A 19,457-nucleotide genomic window follows, 5' to 3' on the forward strand; every position below is an offset into this window, starting at 1 on the left:
GCCCGTCAATGGCATCTTAACACGTTTACACTTCACTCCACCCAGCAGATGCATTCCCCAAGTTCCGGGAGAGAGTCAAGTCTAAAACCAGCCATTAATAAAGGAAATCATCAGGGAATATGACCCGGGTTCTGCCCGTTGCGTTTGCGGTTTCCCCATTCTCCCCATCCTCCTCATCCTCCTCACCCTCCTCACCATCCTCGTCGTCCTCATTGTCCTCATCGTCCTGTGCTTGAGCACGACAACGGTCCAAAAGATCATCGTCAATGCCGTAAAACTCCTGGCCGTCTCTCGTCTTCGCCAACCACAACTCATACTGGTTCTCAATATCGCTCAAGATCCTAGGCGTCCACCCAGGACTCAGAAACTGGCGGTCCTTTCGGTATGGCTGAAGAAGCATGAGGACAGATGTGATGAGGTACTTAGAGTACTGTTTGCCCCATAGAATCTCCTGGATTCTAATCGACTCGGTCCGGCATTTCTTCCCAGGCAGGTTGCCAGTGCAATCGGCGCACGTGAGATTATCATCAACGTGCTTACACAGACCTCTGCGGAAGTGTTTGCAGCCGCCGTACTCGCAGCGGCAACCCCTCTCAACTTCGATGCAGCTTGAGTAGGATTTGCTGCATACGTGGACATGGCTGTGCTTGTATTTGCAGGCACTGCAGCCTCTATACGGTGGGGGCTCATGGCCGGCCATCATGCGGTAGACGATGGAGCCGAGATCCCAGAGCTCTTCGTCTACGGTATACAAGTTCTTTTTGGAGTGGGAGCTTCTTGTTAGTGAGTCAACAAGTTAAGAGAGGTAGAGGGAAGCCCCAAAGGGATGGGGGCGTCACGGCAAAGTGAGACGAAACAGAGCTTGCGTCCCCTCCTTTCTGTTCTCAACTCACCTGGGTTGGATTTTCATCGCCGTAGTATGTATGGAGACTGTCAAAGTTGGCCATCTTCCCGTCCCGCAACGTAGCGGCCAACCCCGTAAAGGCCAGGTCCACATCAGGCTCCAAGCTTGTGTCGGTGCTCTGTTTACCCGAGACAAAACATTTGCTAAAGTTGCCTAGCTTGCACGCCCCGTAAGCCTCGAGACCTCTCGGAAGCTGGAAGAAAATATTCTCCGGCCTCACGGCCCCGTGCAGAATCGGATACCAATCTCTGTCAACGAGACGAAGTTCCTGCTTGGCTGGATCGGAACTAGCACAGAAGAGTCGACGGCCGGTGTGGAGCCAGGTGAGTGCCCTCATGACGGATCTCAGGACATGCCAACACAACGACTCGGGCATGTAATGAACCGTGCTGTACTCCTGCTCAACGAGCCCGTCGAGGAAGAGCTCCATGAGGCTGCCGCCGTCGCAGTAATCCCATACGAGCCAGATGTGGCGGACCTTGTTCGAGCCGTCGCTGGCTTTCGTGTCTCTCTGGTTGATGACGCCGGCGAGGGAGAGGATGTTCTCGTGGTTTAGAAGCTGTGCCAAGGCACGGTCAAAGCCGCACAAGGAGAGCAGGTTGGTGAGCCCGCGGAGGTCGTCGTGGCGTCCTTCTCCGATATCCTCATCATTCCTCATGGCCTCGTGGAGCGGGTCGAACTCTTCGAGGCGACGGGCGATGAAGGGCTCCTTGTCGGACAATCTCTCAGCGAGCCAGACTTCATCTTGGATGCGCTTGATGAGCCGGAACTCTTCGTTCGGGTCTTTTTGCACTGGATTCAGAGTCTCCATCTTTCTAGGAAAGGCCTGGTTGGGGATGCCGAAGATATAATCTCGTAATACCTGGTTGAGCCTTCTCATCTGGATGAAGGACAATGGGCACAAGGCACTAAGATATAGACGTGCCGCCATATATCTTCAGACCTGACCGCATGGCAACGGAATGTTCTTCATTCCAAAACGATTTTTGGTTTTTTAAGGAATTCATTCCTTTCTTTGTCCCTCGAGAATGGACGTTCTGGCTTCAGCCTGGTATTACAATCCGGCCATTCTTATTAGCTCTTGAGAGAGCACTAGAGAAGTTCTTGGCATAGTCTACGCTGAAAAACACACAGAGGGCTCGGTCACCGCCGGGATATTGAAGAGCTCCTCTTGAGTGCCACGAGGTGGGCCTGTACGAAGTAAGCTCGTCGGACTAGAGGCCGCAACTTGAAGCTCTGTTACTGGGAAGGGAAGGCCCAAGGTCTGCTGTCCATTTGAACATCTATACCGCACAAGACCAATCTCAGCAGGATATCCCTGACTGCTCTTCAAGATGTGCAAGGTCCCAGGTCGTTTGGTTACAATACTACTGCCGAACTCAAAAATTCCTTTGAGCACATCAATCCAATCTGAGAGACTGCCCCACGGCTTCGGCGGAACTCAATATCGGAGCCATAATTAGCTCCTAGAACGCTACACCGCGACACAACGAAGGTGATACCTGGGTTTCTACGATAATCTCATGGGGCTTATTCCACCTAACCCATGGGTGCTTGGTGTGCCCAACCGTAGATCTTCCCAAAATATGGGCCGAGTATCAAAGACTGCCAACTGCCAACGTATAAGCAGCCTTTTCGAATTGCTACGAAACACAAGTGGACATGGGCATGCGAGTCAAGCAGACCCTGGTCTCTCAAGCATCGGGCATTTTCATCTGGACTGATCCTCAATGCATCAGCCATTGGGACACGTTGGGATGTTCCTCTATGCACTAAACCATACACAAATACCTTTCGTGGGGTTTAGTGGAGACTTGGCATTCACCTTGATTCTGACTTGCGGTTTGTCAAACATGGACCATGGGGATCAAAAAGCCAAGTTTAGAAGTAAGAGAACCTTTCGGAGAGGAGCGGCTTTCGTTTGATGTGGGCGGAGCGCCAGTGAGTAAGCTTGAGGCGCCAGGTAAGAATTGAAAACTCAGGTCGGAATGCTCGACGCGGGATGGTTGGATGCTAGCGGTTTTACAGGTGGATGTGCGTGCAGATGGCTGTCGGGTCCTTGGCGCCACAGACGGACCCGAGATCCCGCTGAATAGAGTTACGATCGGCGGGCCCTTCAAAGTTGTCGACGGAGGCCGTGTAAGCTACGTGCGTACCACATCCTGATAGGCACAGCGCAGACAGACTCGAAACCTGGGAATTCATCTAGCTTTTGGCAGCGATTCCGTCGATCTGCCCGTCTTTGCGAATCGCCCTTTGACAATCGCGGATAATTGCATGGCACGGAAAAAGAGTCTGGCATGACTTCGTTTCAGAAAGGGAAAAAAAAGAAATGCAAGGGAGGGTCCGTCGGGCCACAACAGCCATTTCCGGCGGCACTGGATGCACAAGTCCGGGTCCCTTAGCGTTTGGAAAAGGACCCTAAAAATTGAAATCTGAACATTGGATACAATGTCTCAACGCAAGTTTCCCATCCTGCATCCTGCGACCGATTGTCTCGTCTGGATAAGCTGAAGCGGAAGCCGGCGTCGGTGGCGTCAAGGTCTATAATTGTCACCATCTTTAGACGCCAGACCTGCAGCGTGCGTCATAACAAAAGACAGCATTGAGTACACAGGCAGAGGGTTTTGACAGGCGCCAGCTGGGATTTGATGGGTACTTGTCCCGGGGCGAAACCGTTGGCTCTTGGTTCTTTTCCCCGGTTGGATACTCGCCTAACCATGTACTCAAGAGGAGAGACTCTGTATCGAGCCGTTCTCATCTGAAGAAGGAAATAAGAGCATCATTTGCAGCGCAGTAGTCGATGTGGACGGGAGAAGATTCAGTTCCGTTGCTTGTCTTTTTGTGCGCCTCCAATTGTCCGAATGGCGAGCTAGACTGGGGAGGATCAAGACCAAGACGGCGCAAACGGCAAGAAAGAGGACAAGGAAGCCAGCCACCTGCGCCAATCAGCTAGCGTGCCTGGGACTTGCGGGGTCCGAAACGTCGTCAGGGAGCACTAAACCTGATACGGCATGAAAGACCCTGTCACTCTTTCCCTCGTGGTTCGTTCCTGCGTTTGGTCCGCCCACCACTTTAACAACACAGGTAGGTGCACTCGGACAAGGACGACTGAAAGGGGGAAAGGGGACCGGGCCCAGGCGCTCAGCTGGTCATAAGTACTCTGTCTAGCTAATAAGGACACACCTAACGGAATGTATACAAGACATAATTACGCTTCCACCACATTTTGGCGGCACCGCCTGCTAATCCTTGTATGTGTGCACAATTACGGTCATAAGGCCAATTCCCCCTTCGAAAGGGGCCAATTGCCTTGGTCAGATACAACGCAATCCCACGCTCCAATTGGGAAGTCGGGGCTGTCTTGAAGTACTACGAGTGTTCCCGGGCACAGTGATTACCCGTAAAGGTACCGGACAGCTACAACCAGCCATATAGAGCTCGCATATCCTTGCTGAGATTGCGTCCTCCGTCTCCAATCTTCCCAAACACCGAAGGATACATTGATACATTGCCTTGCGGGTTGTCGGCTCCCCTCCTCCCCCCCCTGCCTGCCACTTCCCACAGAGGCCGCCGCCAGAGACCAGATTTGATGTGAACTGGGTCTCCTCTTCTGGCTCGTCCTCTGCTCGGCTTTTGATACTCCTCCCTCTTTTCCTTCCAGCAAGAAGAATCTGAATCCTCGAAACACAAGGGTTCCGTGCGTCGTTGTGTCGCTCATTATACCAGATATTTTGTCTTTCCTTCCATTTTACCAGTCGCTCTTTATACAAGTATTGTTTTCAAGCTCCCCAGTCCTGGTGTCTCGGGCCCGAGTTTTGCAGTATTCCGTATCGTGCTTTCTGATACCCACCGATCCCCCAGGGCTCTAAATTCCCCTTGGCGATCATACACTCCTACAGTCGAGGATCTCCCACTTTCCTCTTTCGCTGTCCAATCTGTGGCCTCTTGTCCTCGTCGACGAATCCACCGCGCCAGAACTCGATTCATCGTCCAAGCACCAAGCGCAGAGCGACACTCTGTCACCGAGTTAGTCCCATCAAGTGTCTACCCAGACTCCAGAGGCCTCGACGGTTTCCCTTGGTTCGACATGCTGTCGTAACAGACGGCACGCTCTCCCAATACAGTAAACAGACGATCCCTGGTGGGCTTTGCTTACCCACGGCGCATTGTACCGGGAACCGTACCTTGATCGATCCCCCTATTCTCTTGGACTGTTGTTATTGCGCCTCCTTCTCTTCTTTCCTTCTTTTACTTTCGCCCTTCACGACTTGCCTGCGTCAACTCGGCCTGGTAGTCGCCTACGAAATTCGCTCTTGTCATCCATTGACACGAGCACAGTCGAACACTTCGCGGGCGAGGCAGACGACTTGTGCAAACGGCGGGTCCGATCACGAAGTTCACTCTTTAAACGCTTATCGTCTAGTCCAGCAAGCGTCGTTAAGAGGGGAAACCATCCGACTGTCGTCTTGATCTTTTTTTTTTTTTTGCTCTCTCCCCCGGCATTGATATCGCATCAATTTCGAGACTCATACAACACACTCTATCAGAATGGGATGTTGCGGTCATAGACGGAAGACCGTCAGCGGCGGCGCCGATCAAAACTGGTCTTATATTGTATGGGCAATGAAATCGTTATTCTTTTGCAGTCGACTGATGAAGTCGGACTGCGTTACATGACGTGGTGTTTTCCGGCTAACTCGGTGCCTTCAATGATAGAACCTCTGTGATTTCAGGTCCAGCAACTGCTTCACCCCCTTTGCTTATGGATATCTCTGGTTCTCTCTCTTGATCTCCCTCGCCGTCTACGGTGTCGATACCTTTACTGCAGTGTCTCTCCTCATTCTCGGCGACGAATGGGTTTCCAAAATCCAACCTGCGGTCGACCCTTCCATCTCGAAATGGATTTTTTCGGCCTGTATCATTGCATCGTTTGTCAACCTCGGCTTCGAGCACGTTCGGGCTTATAGGGTTATGAAGAGGGGCAATGTAGCTGAATGCTACCTCGACAGTTTGGCGGTCCGCCTGGAGAGTATTCGTCTTGGAAAGGGCCAGGGATGGAGGAGGTTTCTCGTTTTCGCCGCTCTAACTAAGAGCAAGAAGGGTGCCGAATATATCGCTCTCTTCACCTACTTCAGCTTCCAATGTAAGTCGACTTCCTGTGTCCTCGTTCATCACGACAGTTCAGTATCGTCCTAACTACAGGTCTCGTAACAGCTTGGATCCGAGTGCTTGTTTGCTCTGGCCCTCGACAAGTCATCAACGCCCTGACCCTGTACTCCGTGTACCGTGCTTATTTTGAAGAAACTGTCAAGGCTGGCGACACTATCGACAAGTCTCTGTCCGATTTTTTCGAGAGATTTGCCGTCGACTATCAGCAGGCTTTGATCTTGGGTGGTATGACTTTCACTCTTGTCATCTGGATCTTCTCGCTGCTCTTCCTAATCGCCGCTATTTTGTTCTACATTTTGTTCCTCTGGCACTGGATCCCCCAGGCCGATGGCGGTCTCGGCGGCTACTGTGAACGCAAGGTCAACAAGGCTCTCGTCAAGATTGTAACCAAGAAGGTCAACAAGGCCCTCGCTAAGGAGCAGACGGCACGCCAGAAGGCAGAGTATAAGATGGCGATGAAGCTGGGTGAGAAGGCTCCCTTGGGGCGGCAGGCAACACTACCCACGCTTCCTGACGTCGGTGGCCCCGGAGGAGACAAGTTGCCCGAGATGCCAACTCTGCAGAGAAGCGAAACATTCTCGACGTTGCCAGCTTATGCCTCGAGGCCTGGTACTGCTGGAAGCTTTGAGCTAAATAATATGGACCAGAAGCGACCGTTGCCCAATCGCTCAGGAACCATGTCATCATCGACAACATACTCTTCGCGGGCTCCCCTTGTCGCCAGCGCATCTGAAATGGGCACCTCCAGCCCGCGGTCTCCCGCCCCCACCATTCCTTCCATTGACTTCAACAACAGCTACGGTCCTCCCCCGCTCAGACCGAACACATCAAACTCCCAGAGGAGCTTCTCCCGACCGAACCCAGGCCACATGCCTAATGGCTCAAACTCTTCGTTTGGTCACCAACCCTACGATTCGCAGTCCTCGATTCCCGCGCGATATACTGAGACCCCTGCGAACTACTCCGAAGCCGTACCTCCCTTCCCTCCCCCATCTCGCTCGCCTACTGCCCGGACTATGGATAATTATAATGGCCGACCTCCGATGCCGCAAGGCAGCAACGGCTACCCCGTGCGATCTCCCACAGCCGGGCCGAATGCGGACCGGTTCTCACCCATGGACGGTCGCGCCAGCCCCGCACCGTCGACATACTCGAGCCGGAATGGCCCCGGGCTTCCAGCGAACCCAACACCAAGGCCCCTGAACCCATCAGGCGTCCAGGCTTACCAACCAACTCGGAGTGCCACGGGCCCTCTCCCAGCCCGAACACCCCAACAGCCTCCCACTCGAAATATGACGACGGGTGACTACTATTCTCGACGGCAACCCTCTCAGGGGTCCGCGTACGGCTACGACTACGATGTCGAGTCTCAGAGGGGTGGGCGCTACTAATGGTTAGGGTTTTAAGGAAATCTTTCGTTTTTTGCTTTCTGCATATCATCAGTATTTTTCTAATGGTATATGGATCTGTTCATGATGGCACATTTATATTCAGGTTCAAAAAAAGATACCTAGACCGGGGCTGGCTCAAAAGCTAGACGTGTATGAGAGAAACATGCTTTCTTTCTTTTTTTTCATATACCTCTGTCTTTTTTGCTCGTTGTCGGATTACTTTCATTAGAATTCCACCTTACGACGAGGTTACTTTCGAGGTTACTTTCGAGGCCGCCTTTTTTTCTTTTTTGTACATAGCGGATAGGTCGGGTCTCACTGGTACAGAGTTCCTGTTTCACGAAGAGCTTATATGATGTTTTGCGTCTTTGCGTTACGTCTTTCTCGACGAGAACGTAGTGAAGCGACGAGTGGTAAGCCATTCGGGGCATCTTTGGAGTGATGAATGAGTGATATTATTTGTTTACTCCCGGCTGTTAATCATGGCCATGTTTAAGAGATGGACCTTGATATTATTTGCTTGTTACCGTCGCCGAAGTTCGTCTAAGACTCGTCCTAGCCAAAGATGGCAGATGACCTCGAAAGCTCCGTACCAATAAGACAACAGGATCTCAGAAACCCAAAACCCAAACCCGTCATTGTAAGGCATCTCGACATCTGTGCAGGCATGACTCGATCGAATTAGCGTTACCGCCCACCCATCGTGTAAAGAAGGATCTGTTGATATGTAATATGACTGGCGAAGTGTGGGAAGAGGCGAGGAATCAATCGCGCCTTTCGGTCAGAAGAGGTTTAAGCCCAATGTTAGGCCCCGCGTATCCCGAGGGCCCGATGGCGTCTTCGATTTGTAATGTGAAAGTTTTCTCGTTGTTTGTATTATTTATAGAAGGGCGATATGAGATGTACTGTTTCTTAAAGGGCGTTTTTGACGTGTATTTCATAGGGATAAGTCGATCTTCGCTTCGTCAATCTTGGGGTGGAATTCCTGTCACACTCTTACCATCAAAGAAGAACAACTCACGATAATATAGAAAGGGAAAAAAAAGAACAGAGGAAGAATAAGGAATAAATATAAAAATGTCTGCCATTCCGATATCATGGCACGAAGGCGAACTCGCCATGCACAAACTTCTTTCCGTCCCGCGCCGAGAAAACCCCACATCCCCAGGCCTCCCGGCCCGCTACGGATGGCGGATCGCCGCATCCCCCCTCATCGCCCTCGGGGCGCTAGATTCCCGCGGGAGACCATGGGCGACGATCTGGGGAGGGGAGCAAGGCTCAGCAGGGGCCATCGCGGCGGGGATGTTAGGGGTGAGGAGCATAGTTGACGGGGCTCACGATCCCGTGTACGAAAGCCTCTGGGAGGGCAGCGAGAAGGGAAAGATAACCGCTCCTTCGGGCGGGGAGGGGAAGGAGAGGTTGATTGCGGGGTTGGCGATTGATTTGGAGAGTAGGGATAGAGTGAAGTTCGCGGGGAGGATAGTGGTCGGGGCTGCAGTGGCAGCGGGGAAGGTGACGGATGTGCAGATGGGGGTGGAGGTGAGGGAGTCGATGGGGAATTGCCCAAAGTATTTGAATAAGAAGAGGATTGAGAAGAGGGAGGAGGGGGAGATGAGGCCGGTTTTGGTAGATGGGGAGGAGGGTGCCTTGGGGAGGGAGGCAGTTGGGATTGTGGAGAGGGCGGACTTGTTCTTTATGGCGAGTTTTGGGGGTGGGAGTATGGATGTTAATCATCGAGGGGGGATGCCGGGGTTTGTGAGGATTGTGAAGAATGATGCGGATGGCGTCGTTCTTGCGTATCCCGAATGTAAGTGGTTCTCTTCCTATCCTGCCCGGAGAGTTGAGTATGAAATTTGCTAACAAGAAAATAGTCTCGGGAAACAGGCTGTATCAGACGCTTGGGAACCTGAGGGCAAATCCCCGAGTTGGAGTCGTGATACCTGACTTCGAGACGTCCGATGTCCTCTATGTAAGTAATGCTCCATCGTTGACGTTCCTAACTCGGTTGAGCGATGCTTATACTAACTGCTACTAGCTCACCGGGACCGCGGAAATACTCATCGGAGGCAAGGCTACCGAGCTTCTCCAACACACCAAGCTCGCCGTCAAGATCACAGTCTCACAAGCCCGATTCGTCAAGTCCGGCCTCCCATTCCGCGGCGAAGTGGTCGACTACTCTCCTTACAATCCGCCCCTACGAACTCTCGTCTGGGAAAAGACGTCTTTATACGCTCCACCCGATAAGCAGCAACGCGATATAACGGCATCCTTTGTCAAGCGAGAACTCCTCACCCCTACGATTGCGAGAATAACGTTCAAGCTCGACTCCCGAACGCCTCTCCCGACCTGGAAGTCGGGACAGGTGATAACGTTCGACTTTAAGCACGAGCTCGATAATGGCTGGTCTCACATGCGCGATGATGATCCACAGTCCCTCAACGACGATTTCGTTCGCACGTTCACGGTGTCCAGCCCCGCGCCGGTCAGTATTCGCGCCGGTTCGAAAGATGCAGAGTTCCAGATCACAGTAAGGAAACACGGTCCCGCGACCGCACTCCTCTGGCGGTGGAACCCACGCGTGGAGCTCGAGATCCCCATTCTAGGCTTCGGCGGTGAAGAGGGCTTCCTCCTACCCGTTGAGAAGACGAAGGACCTATCCGTGTTTGTGGCAGGCGGTGTTGGGATCACGCCGCTCATCGCGCAAGCAGAGGGTGTGCTTGCGGCTGGTAACGGGCTGAGGGTGCTTTGGAGTGTGCGAGGGGAGGACTTACCGTTTGTGGAGGATGTGTTTGGTCGTGTGAGGGGACTTGCGCCGCTTACAACGGTGTTTGTAACGTGGCGGGGCGATGATGGACGGGAGGAGCTGAAGGATAGGCTTGAGACTATGGGGGCGAGGCTGTATGATGGGAGGATGGGGGAGAAGGATGTCAAGGCCGTCGAGAGGAGGGGAGGGAGGAAGTTTTATCTTTGTGCTGGGGAGACCATGATGAGCATGTTGCTGGGCTGGCTGGAAGGGGAGGAGGTGGTTTATGAGAGCTTCAGTTACTGATCAAGGTTTCTGTTTTCATCTCAAGACTTAGCGGTGAATTCAGTTTCATAAGGGAAAAAGGCTGCATATAAAGCTGTATAGTTAAGTTTAAAAGAAGTCAACTTCATTCATCAATGATGGCCAGCTGCTACTTGACATTGTATTTATCTTTTTGAGCTGGGTGTCAACGTCATCGATGTCTTTGAGAGAAGGGACCAATTGTCACCCACGTGACATGTACTTACAGCTACCTCCCCAAGAGTTCTGGTTGCACCTGCCACCAAGGCTGAATGCAGGCAGCCAGTGATTGGCCTGGTCTCTGCCAAACTGATTGAAGCTCTGGCGGCAGGAGCTGTCGAACCCACTCACTAATAATATTTCTCCTCTCCCACCTCGCGATCTTTGCCTGGCCTCACGTCGCCTTGATCACCATTACGAAGCTCGCGTTTTCTCATCGCATAGGCTGCCAACACCCTGCCAATTAGCCCCCTCACCTTGAGAGCTTAGAAATACTCCAGAAATCATTGTGCAATTTTTCGTAGCCATCACAATGCCTCCAGGTTAGCACCTTCCCAATTTCTGTTGCGATCCGCGTCTGCGCCATTGCACGATGCGATTTCCAGATTAATCAATCAGTCCCCACCCCCCTGTACCCTTCGTTTTCCAGAGCCGATAATTTTCTTTTCTTTTTCTCCTTAATTCCTCCACCCATCTACCATAGCCTTTCCCGTCCCCATGCCTCGCAAAGCGACCTACAGGGGTCGCCGTCGTGCCACCACGGCCGCCTCCTCTCGCCCGTCGCGAACCAAGAAAAATACCACGGCGCTAACCAAGTCATCTGTAGCAATTAGCGACGAGGAATCCTCCGACAATGGCCCTCTTACCCTCCCCGTCCACGACAAGCCCGAGCGCTCGCGAAGCCGTAAGTCGACGACCATAGACGATGAGGAGGATGAGCTGCCGCCGAGGAGGGCTGCTACTGCGACCAAGGGAAAGGTCGCCGACGAAAATGAAGACGAAGAGGACGAGGAGGAAGGCGAGGATGAGGATATGGAAGAGGATGACATGTAGGTTCTTCTTTTGGGGGGTTTTTCTGTGCGCAGCAGAGACAGAATCCTGCGCGCGTGTAGAAGGGCACTGACAAAGGGGACAGATTCGTCGTAGAGAAGATCCTGGGACATATGATGAACAAAGAGGTATGGGCGCCCCATCCTCCGAGGATTTACTAGCTTCGCGACTTGCCCATTGACTGGACATGCTAACGGTCGAACCCCAACTTGTAGGGCGATTTACTCTTCAAGGTGAAATGGGAGGGATATGAGAAGAAATCAGATCAAACTTGGGAGCCAGAGGAAAGTCTGAAGTATGTTTGCAAAGCGGCAAGGCCAATCTACACCCCCCCTCCCCGTGCATTCACTCACGACTAGCATAGAGAGGGCGCAGCCGAGCTTCTGGAGGAGTACCTAGCTTCCTTCGGCGGTCGAGAGCGGATAATCGAAGAGTCGAATGAGGCGATAAAGACGAAGAAGCGAGGAAGGAAAGCGGCTTCTACTCCCACCGAATCCAACAAGCGATCGAAGCGAAACGGCCATCCCCTGGACACGACACCGCCGGCGACTGCTATCAAGGCTGGGGCGTGGCAACCGCCTGCGGGCTCTTGGGAGGACCACATCGAGACGATTGACGCTTGCGAAGACGAGGCTACGGGAAAGCTTGTAGTCTTCCTTAACTGGAAGAATGGCAAGAAGACGAAGCATAACACCGATGTGGTATATAAGCGCTGCCCTCAAAAGGTAGGAACTTTGATTCTCCTCGGCCGTGGTATGGAGGGGAGATTTGGCTAACGTGAGCTACTTTTAGATGTTACGCTTTTATGAGAACCACGTTCGCATCGTCAAGCATGAGACTGCAGAAGGAGTCGACGTCGCTGCTATGGACGCTGCGGTTAAGGAGGCAGAGCCGTAGTTGGTCAACATCGATAAAAGGCCGACATACAATTCGTGATTAGAAACATTCCGCGATTATTTGTGCGCCGGTCTCAACTCGTTTAAAGCGCGGTGTCCGATTGGTATTGCCTCCTTGTTTTTCTTGGACGCGGGAAAGGGTCTACAAGGGTATAACAGTAAGGGATGCGAGGACTTTCCGTACTCCCTGGACTTCTTATGGGTTTATCATGATTGAGTGAAACAGGTGTAGGCGAGCACCTTTTCTATTTCGTGTCCGGTTAGGCAAAGGTTCGGTTTTTTTTTTCTGTTGCGTCTCTTTTGTTTTTCGGCGTGGGGATTTACTCTATTCAATGGTCTTCTTCATTTCTACTTCAGTGCATGTACCTTTGTACGATACAATTCAATATCCCTCGGAACATAGCGAATCCTATTCAATTCAGAGTTCATCGTCATGTTCGCTTCACCCTGACCATCGCTAACTCTCATCATGGCATGTGGAACTCTGCCGTGGTCCTTTGCATCGGGTGCCTGACAGCATCAATTGATGACGTGGGGCCATGTCCTCCCTTTTCTTCCAAGATAAAACCAAAGTAACCCTCGCCGATACGAACTACGACGAGCTACCCAACCACGTAACATTTCCCGGGCATCAGCGGCTGTTCGGGTTCCTGCGTTTCGCAGTTTGATATCCAGAGGAGGCTGGGAACAATTCAAGACCCGTTTAGAGGGCTCTGATTGGCCGGAATTTACAGAGTGGTTGGTTTTACAGTGGGACGACCCTTAAAAACGCGCCAGGGGTCAAATGGTAGCACGATTTCCCTGGTCCAGCCTTGTCAATTTTCTGGGAAAGTCTCTTAAAGCAGGTGGCGGGGCAACCGGGGTGTGAACAGCTATTGAAGCTATTTCTACCTGTCTAAGTCCTTGCCATGCAGCACTGCAATTCTGTTCCGAAGAGTTCTTGCTTTGGTATATTTCTATTGAAGAAACGAATGTCACACGAATTTTAAGAAGAAAAAAAGAAGATTCTTCTTACGAAATTTCTACTTGAGAGAGAAGCTTGCTCCGCTGAAAGCTGTCCTTGCCCGTACCACCTCCCCTCCGAAGCTTGATTGGAGCATCGTTACTCCGTTGTTGCTACGGACCTCGCAAACCGCAACCCCGCCTTCGACCGACCGCCCTTTCGGAGAGAACGAGAGAGTCTACACACTCTTAGATTTTCCGTTCGAATATTCTATTATTTGCGGATTTTTGGATTGATATTTGGAGATTCCTTTTCTTGGATATTTTTAAAAGGTATTTTTGGTTACAGTTGCGAGCATGTCCAGAGCATCACTAACACGATCTACTAGGAAACGGAAGCAATCGACAGCACGGCCTAAAACCTCAGACCACTTTAAGAACCCGGACTCGACGAAAGGAAACAAGCCACGGATCAGAACGGAGTTGTCCTCCGCCGAGTTTGAGTAAAGAGAATACTCCGGGCGATCTTCTAACGCTTTCCCCCCTCCGGATAACCCTCCCTACCCCCGAACTTAGAGCCTTATCGATTCCGAACAATCGACCGATCACCTTGTGCTCCCGCCATCTCTCTCATACATAGCACCGCTAAAATGGCCAAACAAAACGACGTCATCGCCATCATCATCATCATCCTCTTCCTCGTACTAGCCCTCATAGGCTTCGGCATCTACAGGGTCGTCCAGATGGCCAAGCACGACATGACTGTACATTCCGAGACGGAAAGCAGTGGTGAGAGCAGTAGCAGTAGCAGCAGCAGTTCAGGGGATAGTCCAAGTATAGTGGATTGATGAGGGAGTGTTGCTGAGAAGGAAGTTTCTTATCTTCCTTGGGATCTACTTGGTATATGAGTTGAGAAAAACGTACATATGACAAGAGGAGGAACGCATTTTCGACTCTTTTTTTTTTATGGAAAACACGCATAATGGGTATTCGGGACGGTTCATGAGGTATATGTCGCATTTTTTTTTTCGGTCTTACTCGACAGCTTTTGTTTATGGCGGTTTTTGGTATTTTATGGGCTGGCGTTCTGTTTGTTGATACGGATGCATTCATGTACTTTTGTTTTCTTTCTTGATGAGGCAAGTTGGGCTTCTAGCGAGAGACCTTTGTGAGCCAAGGATCCGGGGGAACCTGTCTTACTGTTGATCGTTACTCTTAGATAGATTAGACGTTGCTAGCGATCTGGCTCCATGTCATGTCGTACGGTGAAATTGATGATTCTGGGAAAGCCAGAAAACTGCAAGTTACATGTAACCTCTCCGGCTCGCGTGGCTTTAGCTCCTATTTCGTGCTTCATCCGTAATTACAGCGACAGACTAATTTGAGAGTTTGCATTCAGCGGGATCTTTTTTTCCCTTTTGCCTGCAGAAAACAGCCCCTTGCCCACATGATAGCGAAGACAAACTTCCAGAAATTGAATGTGACACCCGTCAGCCGAGGCGAGGCTTAGACGATATTGTGAGACGCACATGCGCGGGAAGAGCGAGTTGGTGCTCTCTTCCTGATTATCGATGCGGGAGTTCAATTCTTTTCTCGGCGCATTTGCTTGGAAAAAAATATTACTGCATGCTGCACGGCTTCATAGGAAGCAGAGTCTCGGGCTTCCTAGACAGGGAACAGGGGAGTCGAGAAACATCTATTGATGTACGCTCACCACTTTGGGGGCCGCAAATCCATCATGCCTCCAAGTACCCCGTAGAGACCCCAACGTACCCCGACAGGTGCCAAGATGCTGTGTGCTAATATTACCCTGTGTGGTTACGGCGCATGTTCTCGCAGGGCTCAATCTTTCTCTTCGCGGGGGATGTTTCCTTCCCCCTTGGCGATGGGCAGTTTAATTGCCAGATCCAAGGGCAGTGGAGGACCAAACAGGCAAGCAGGGAGAAGGAGCTATGCACCTCACAGGACGGGGAGTTCGGGAAGAGAGTGAGCCGAACGGCGACACCGGGGGAGAATCCAAATTTTGGACTCGTTGCTTTTACCATCTCGCTCGCAGGGCAGAAGACCGGAGATCAAATGTCAACTTCTTCGTAATACATGGGGAACGTTCATGGGGAGAATAAGCTGCGAAAGCTCCTTCCTCTTTGATTGAGGCACAAATGCAGGAGAAGATGAAATTGAATTACAGACACCGACGGTGCTTTTGTCTTTTTGAAAGGGGAATCTTGGACGGTCAAACACCAGCCCAAAAACTGTCACCGAACTGAATAGTCTGGGTGAGTAGTCTCTCTCGGAAACGTCCGGTAGTCAGGGACGGGAAAAGTTGCTCCAGGCCCAGAGCTTAGAGCGTCGTTTTACACAACATTAGGCACTGCAATGATACTGGGCTGAACATGAAGCCAGGCAATCCGAACTATTTGCGGGCCTACTTTGCAGCTAAAAATAAGGCCTTACTCTATTCTTCACCTGGGATCCTAGACCGTACACCTTGAAAGTCTCCTATCCAAGTACGCCGCGCTGCTACGTGGTAGCAAAATAAACGATCAACCACTCGCGAACTCGATTCGGGATTATTGGAACGGATGTGACCTGGTGCTTCCCCCACGGTGGTTCAGGCTCCGGTGCAGCTTATCTGCAATGTAAAATGACTGCCACTCTCAGAATATGCATTTGTGACACGCTATTAGATGCAGAGGGCAATAAGGGGTAGCCTCTTCCGCCGAGAATACACTTTGTTGACAGCTTGTGAGTTATACTTTACTCCTGCTTCTCGAATGTCTTTTGTCGTTCCGGCGAAGTCGCCCGCAGCTCGTCGTCGCACGATTGAAATGAAAGCGCTTTGGGGCCGGTCCATCCAGGAAGGGAGAAAGAGCCATGGGCGGCTGCTATAACCCGTTGATACTTGGCCTGTTCTACTTCGTAGAACTGCACATGATATTCCTCTCTTCCCTCTCACACTCTCTCCACAGGGACCTCGCCTCGCCTAGAAACGGTGGGTTCTCCACGAAAGTCGTGGCTGATTCAAGAAGTGAAAAAAAAAGTGGTCTGTTCGAAAGAAAAAAAAAAAGTGGCGCTTTCCAGCCATGGTAATGATGTTCATAACTTTATGGCAGATGAACCTACTTGTACCCCTCGCTTTCTCATCTGACGCGAGAATAGCATACGCGTACTTCGTACATCAGACAGAGATGACGGTTTCGGTAGGAGCAGGTGTGAAAATGCACGCCGAAAAGGACAGGAGGTAACAGGTGCAGGTGGGAATTTGGCGTATTTTCGTGCGTTGGGAGGAGTCGCTAACTGACTTCGTATTTAGTGTACCGTTGATGCCACCAAGACGGAATGCCGCTCCCAGGTGCTCGCATGCGTTATCTCAGATACTCGGTGTTGGAGAAACAAGATTCGCTCTGTCCAAGTGAATCTGGGACCACGGGGCCCTGAATTTAGGAACAAATTAAAAATTTTTGCTCTATTTTAATGAACCAAAATACCAAAACAAAAACTTCTCCCAGGCATGACTGGGGCCCTTGGAAGAAAGGAGCAGTCCAAAAGCTGATCCCTTATTAGTGGACTTCAGGTTTTCGTTGGTTCGGCTGAACCCCTTTAACCTCCATCGATGATCTCCCGTAAACCCCTGATAGCTGGATCGGTCGGTCTGTTGATATTTGATATTCCTCTGTAGGTTTGGTCAAGAATTTTGATCTGTCGTGCCACAGCACTATTTCCGTCTTAGCTCATGCGCCTGGGCTGACAAAGTAATTTTCACTCTAGAGGATCACAGGAGCCAACATCTTCTCGAGGTACATATGGATGTGGACAAGCACCAGAACTTGCAGTGATAGGCACAACCCCGACTCTGGATGCCCAACTGATACGAGAATTGATAATTCATATTGATATTATCGATTCCCTATCGATGGATGTTCCACGAAAGCGGCCCGGTCAGTTCAATCCAACCGTACTCCGTACTGCTGATGAAGCACACCATCGTTGATCGCTACTTCAAAAATCGTCAACTCAACCGATTTATCCCCTCTCGAGATGAAGTATATTATTACTTGTACTGCGTCTTATGCCGTCCATGCTGGGTCGCCCCTTGCTTTTCCCCCCAGGGATCGTCCCCGCCAGAGCGTTGAGGCTGCACACTGCTACGAAGTACCCCCAGGAGCCCCAACTACCACTACACTAGTAGGCAGCACTCAGACCATCCAACGGACAGGATGAGGCCTGGCCATGTGGTATTGTCCCTCCCATTTTTATGAAGGTGGTACGGAAGTGATACCGGATTTAAGCATGAGTAAACGTCGTATCTCGCGAGGACTTCCTCCGGTAGGGAGATTAAGGAGATTTAGAATTCGCGCTGCCTCTAGACCTAAGAGAAGAGAGCATTAATAAAACTATACATAAAGAGAGGGTGAGAATACACTAACCATCCAAGTTCTTGATCTCTGCGATCGTCCTGGGAAAACCGGGGATAGCCTCATTGTTGATGACGGATTTGAGGGGGACTAGTGTACTGTGATCCTCTGTTGCCCTTGAATTGGCAAGAGCGGCAAGGGAATTTGCTTCACTGTAAATGTAGCGTAGGTTAGCAACCTGAACTTCAAAATAGGGAGAAATATCACCATAAACTTACTTCGCGTAAACGCGGGTGGCCAGTGCCGATAGGGCCCCTTCCTGTCTTTGCAATGATTGCGAGTGCTCTCGTTGCGTCGCTTTGATTTCATCGAGCTTTGTATTAACACGGTTGAGTGCCTCGACAATGTCATTGCCTTGCCGAATAGCTGGTAGATTCTGACAGTTTTGAACCTGCTCTCCAAGAGAGCCGATACATCGTGCCATCTCCAGAAAATCGGGTTGTTGCGCATCCATCTTACAAGAGGATAGAAAAAGTAATGGGACTCCTTGCGAATGCTCTCTCTGAGATGGCTGATCTTTGCTGTCGAGCCAAGCGAAAGGAAAAAGGAAGCACAGGACTGAACGTGGGGAACAAAACAATCCGAGCGAGCTGCAGCCTTTTGGTACGTTCTTAGTACCTTGTAAACCTGGCGCGGTACGAGATACCTGACGACGGTACACAGGCAGAGTGCGATGTAACTCTGGCGTGCAACTGCAGCTCTGGGACTATGGGCTGGATGGACTGTGGATGGACTGGTCGTGCTGGCTTGTAGGATCCAGGAACATTGAACCAATGAGCTGTGCAGCTCAGCAGCGCCAATCTGGAGGGGCCAGGCGGGCTATTGCGGGCCTTCAGGTACAACACCCCTGCACTTATTAGAAAAAAACCAAGATATAATTTTAAACCTGCGTGTCGACTTCCCCTTTCTCTCCTTGCTGCCACTGGTCAGCGTCACTACTGCAGTCCCCCAGCGGCCCAGACCCAGCCCAGCAGGTGAGAGAAAGAGGCAAGACGGAGACGGACAAGTGTCAGCGTTCGTCGAAGCTTGCACATCTCGATGCGAATGGTCCCGAGGGTAAAAAAAAAAGTTTTCTTAACCTCATCCTCTTTCCATCTCGATCTCTTTTCCTAGGTGTGGGCATGTCATCTCAACTCCACCGCAGAATTACCTTCCTTTTCGTAGTCGCACCTTCCTAAGGACTAGGAGCACTCTCCTCTGCACCTGCAGTATTTTGAGCCTCTTGCTGCTCTGGCCCTTCCTTCCCAGTCCATCATTTGTTCTTCCCCTTCTTCTTTCCTCTATCCACAAGGGTTGTAAAGGGACGACGACCTGTCAGGCCTTAGGGAGAGAAGTTCTATCCTCTTCTCTCTCACCTAATTTCAATCTTCTAGTCACTCGTTCAAATCCCGCTTCGTCGAGCCGCCCTTAGCCAAGGTCACCACTCTTTTGGTCGATTCCGGCCTTCCTCTACTTTGATGCCTATCTCCTTCGTCCTTAATTCTAGTCCCCTTTGACCTTGATACTCTCGCGATTGATGTCCTGTTTTACCGGGGACTCGTAGCAAAAACTGCAAGACCTTGTTTCTCTCCCAGCATCATATTTCAAGACTACGTGCCAGGTTTCAGCTTCCTTTTATGCTCAACTTCTCGAGTCCCGACC

At 51.1% G+C, this 19,457-nt stretch overlaps 5 protein-coding genes across 5 annotated transcripts; 3 read left to right on the plus strand and 2 right to left on the minus strand.

Moving 5' to 3' along the window:
- Window positions 1–94: 94 nt before the first annotated feature.
- Window positions 95–1,784, minus strand: SAPIO_CDS8168 (uncharacterized protein; the record flags this gene model as incomplete). Its single annotated transcript, XM_016789862.1, has 2 exons — window positions 95–757; window positions 894–1,784. The coding sequence occupies 2 exons, from the start codon at window positions 1,782–1,784 to the stop codon at window positions 95–97; spliced, it is 1,554 nt and encodes a 517-aa protein (XP_016640125.1).
- Window positions 1,785–5,455: 3,671 nt separating this feature from the next.
- On the plus strand, window positions 5,456–7,467 carry SAPIO_CDS8169 (uncharacterized protein; the record flags this gene model as incomplete). The annotated part of the gene is made up of 3 exons (XM_016789863.1): window positions 5,456–5,521; window positions 5,624–6,050; window positions 6,122–7,467. 3 exons carry the CDS (start codon window positions 5,456–5,458, stop codon window positions 7,465–7,467), a joined length of 1,839 nt encoding a protein of 612 aa, XP_016640126.1.
- A 1,077-nt stretch (window positions 7,468–8,544) lies between these two features.
- On the plus strand, window positions 8,545–10,516 carry SAPIO_CDS8170 (Uncharacterized protein; the record flags this gene model as incomplete). Its single annotated transcript, XM_016789864.1, has 3 exons — window positions 8,545–9,274; window positions 9,339–9,436; window positions 9,503–10,516. The coding sequence occupies 3 exons, from the start codon at window positions 8,545–8,547 to the stop codon at window positions 10,514–10,516; spliced, it is 1,842 nt and encodes a 613-aa protein (XP_016640127.1).
- A 529-nt stretch (window positions 10,517–11,045) lies between these two features.
- Window positions 11,046–12,460, plus strand: SAPIO_CDS8171 (uncharacterized protein; the record flags this gene model as incomplete). The annotated part of the gene is made up of 6 exons (XM_016789865.1): window positions 11,046–11,055; window positions 11,217–11,562; window positions 11,649–11,691; window positions 11,779–11,858; window positions 11,928–12,288; window positions 12,356–12,460. 6 exons carry the CDS (start codon window positions 11,046–11,048, stop codon window positions 12,458–12,460), a joined length of 945 nt encoding a protein of 314 aa, XP_016640128.1.
- Window positions 12,461–17,823: 5,363 nt separating this feature from the next.
- On the minus strand, window positions 17,824–18,270 carry SAPIO_CDS8172 (uncharacterized protein; the record flags this gene model as incomplete). The annotated part of the gene is made up of 2 exons (XM_016789866.1): window positions 17,824–17,968; window positions 18,035–18,270. 2 exons carry the CDS (start codon window positions 18,268–18,270, stop codon window positions 17,824–17,826), a joined length of 381 nt encoding a protein of 126 aa, XP_016640129.1.
- Between the last annotated feature and the right edge of the window lie 1,187 nt (window positions 18,271–19,457).

Source organism: Scedosporium apiospermum (assembly GCF_000732125.1).
Source record: "Scedosporium apiospermum strain IHEM 14462 chromosome Unknown SEQ_SAPIO_0121, whole genome shotgun sequence".
In the NCBI taxonomy this organism is placed as follows: domain Eukaryota; kingdom Fungi; phylum Ascomycota; class Sordariomycetes; order Microascales; family Microascaceae; genus Scedosporium; species Scedosporium apiospermum.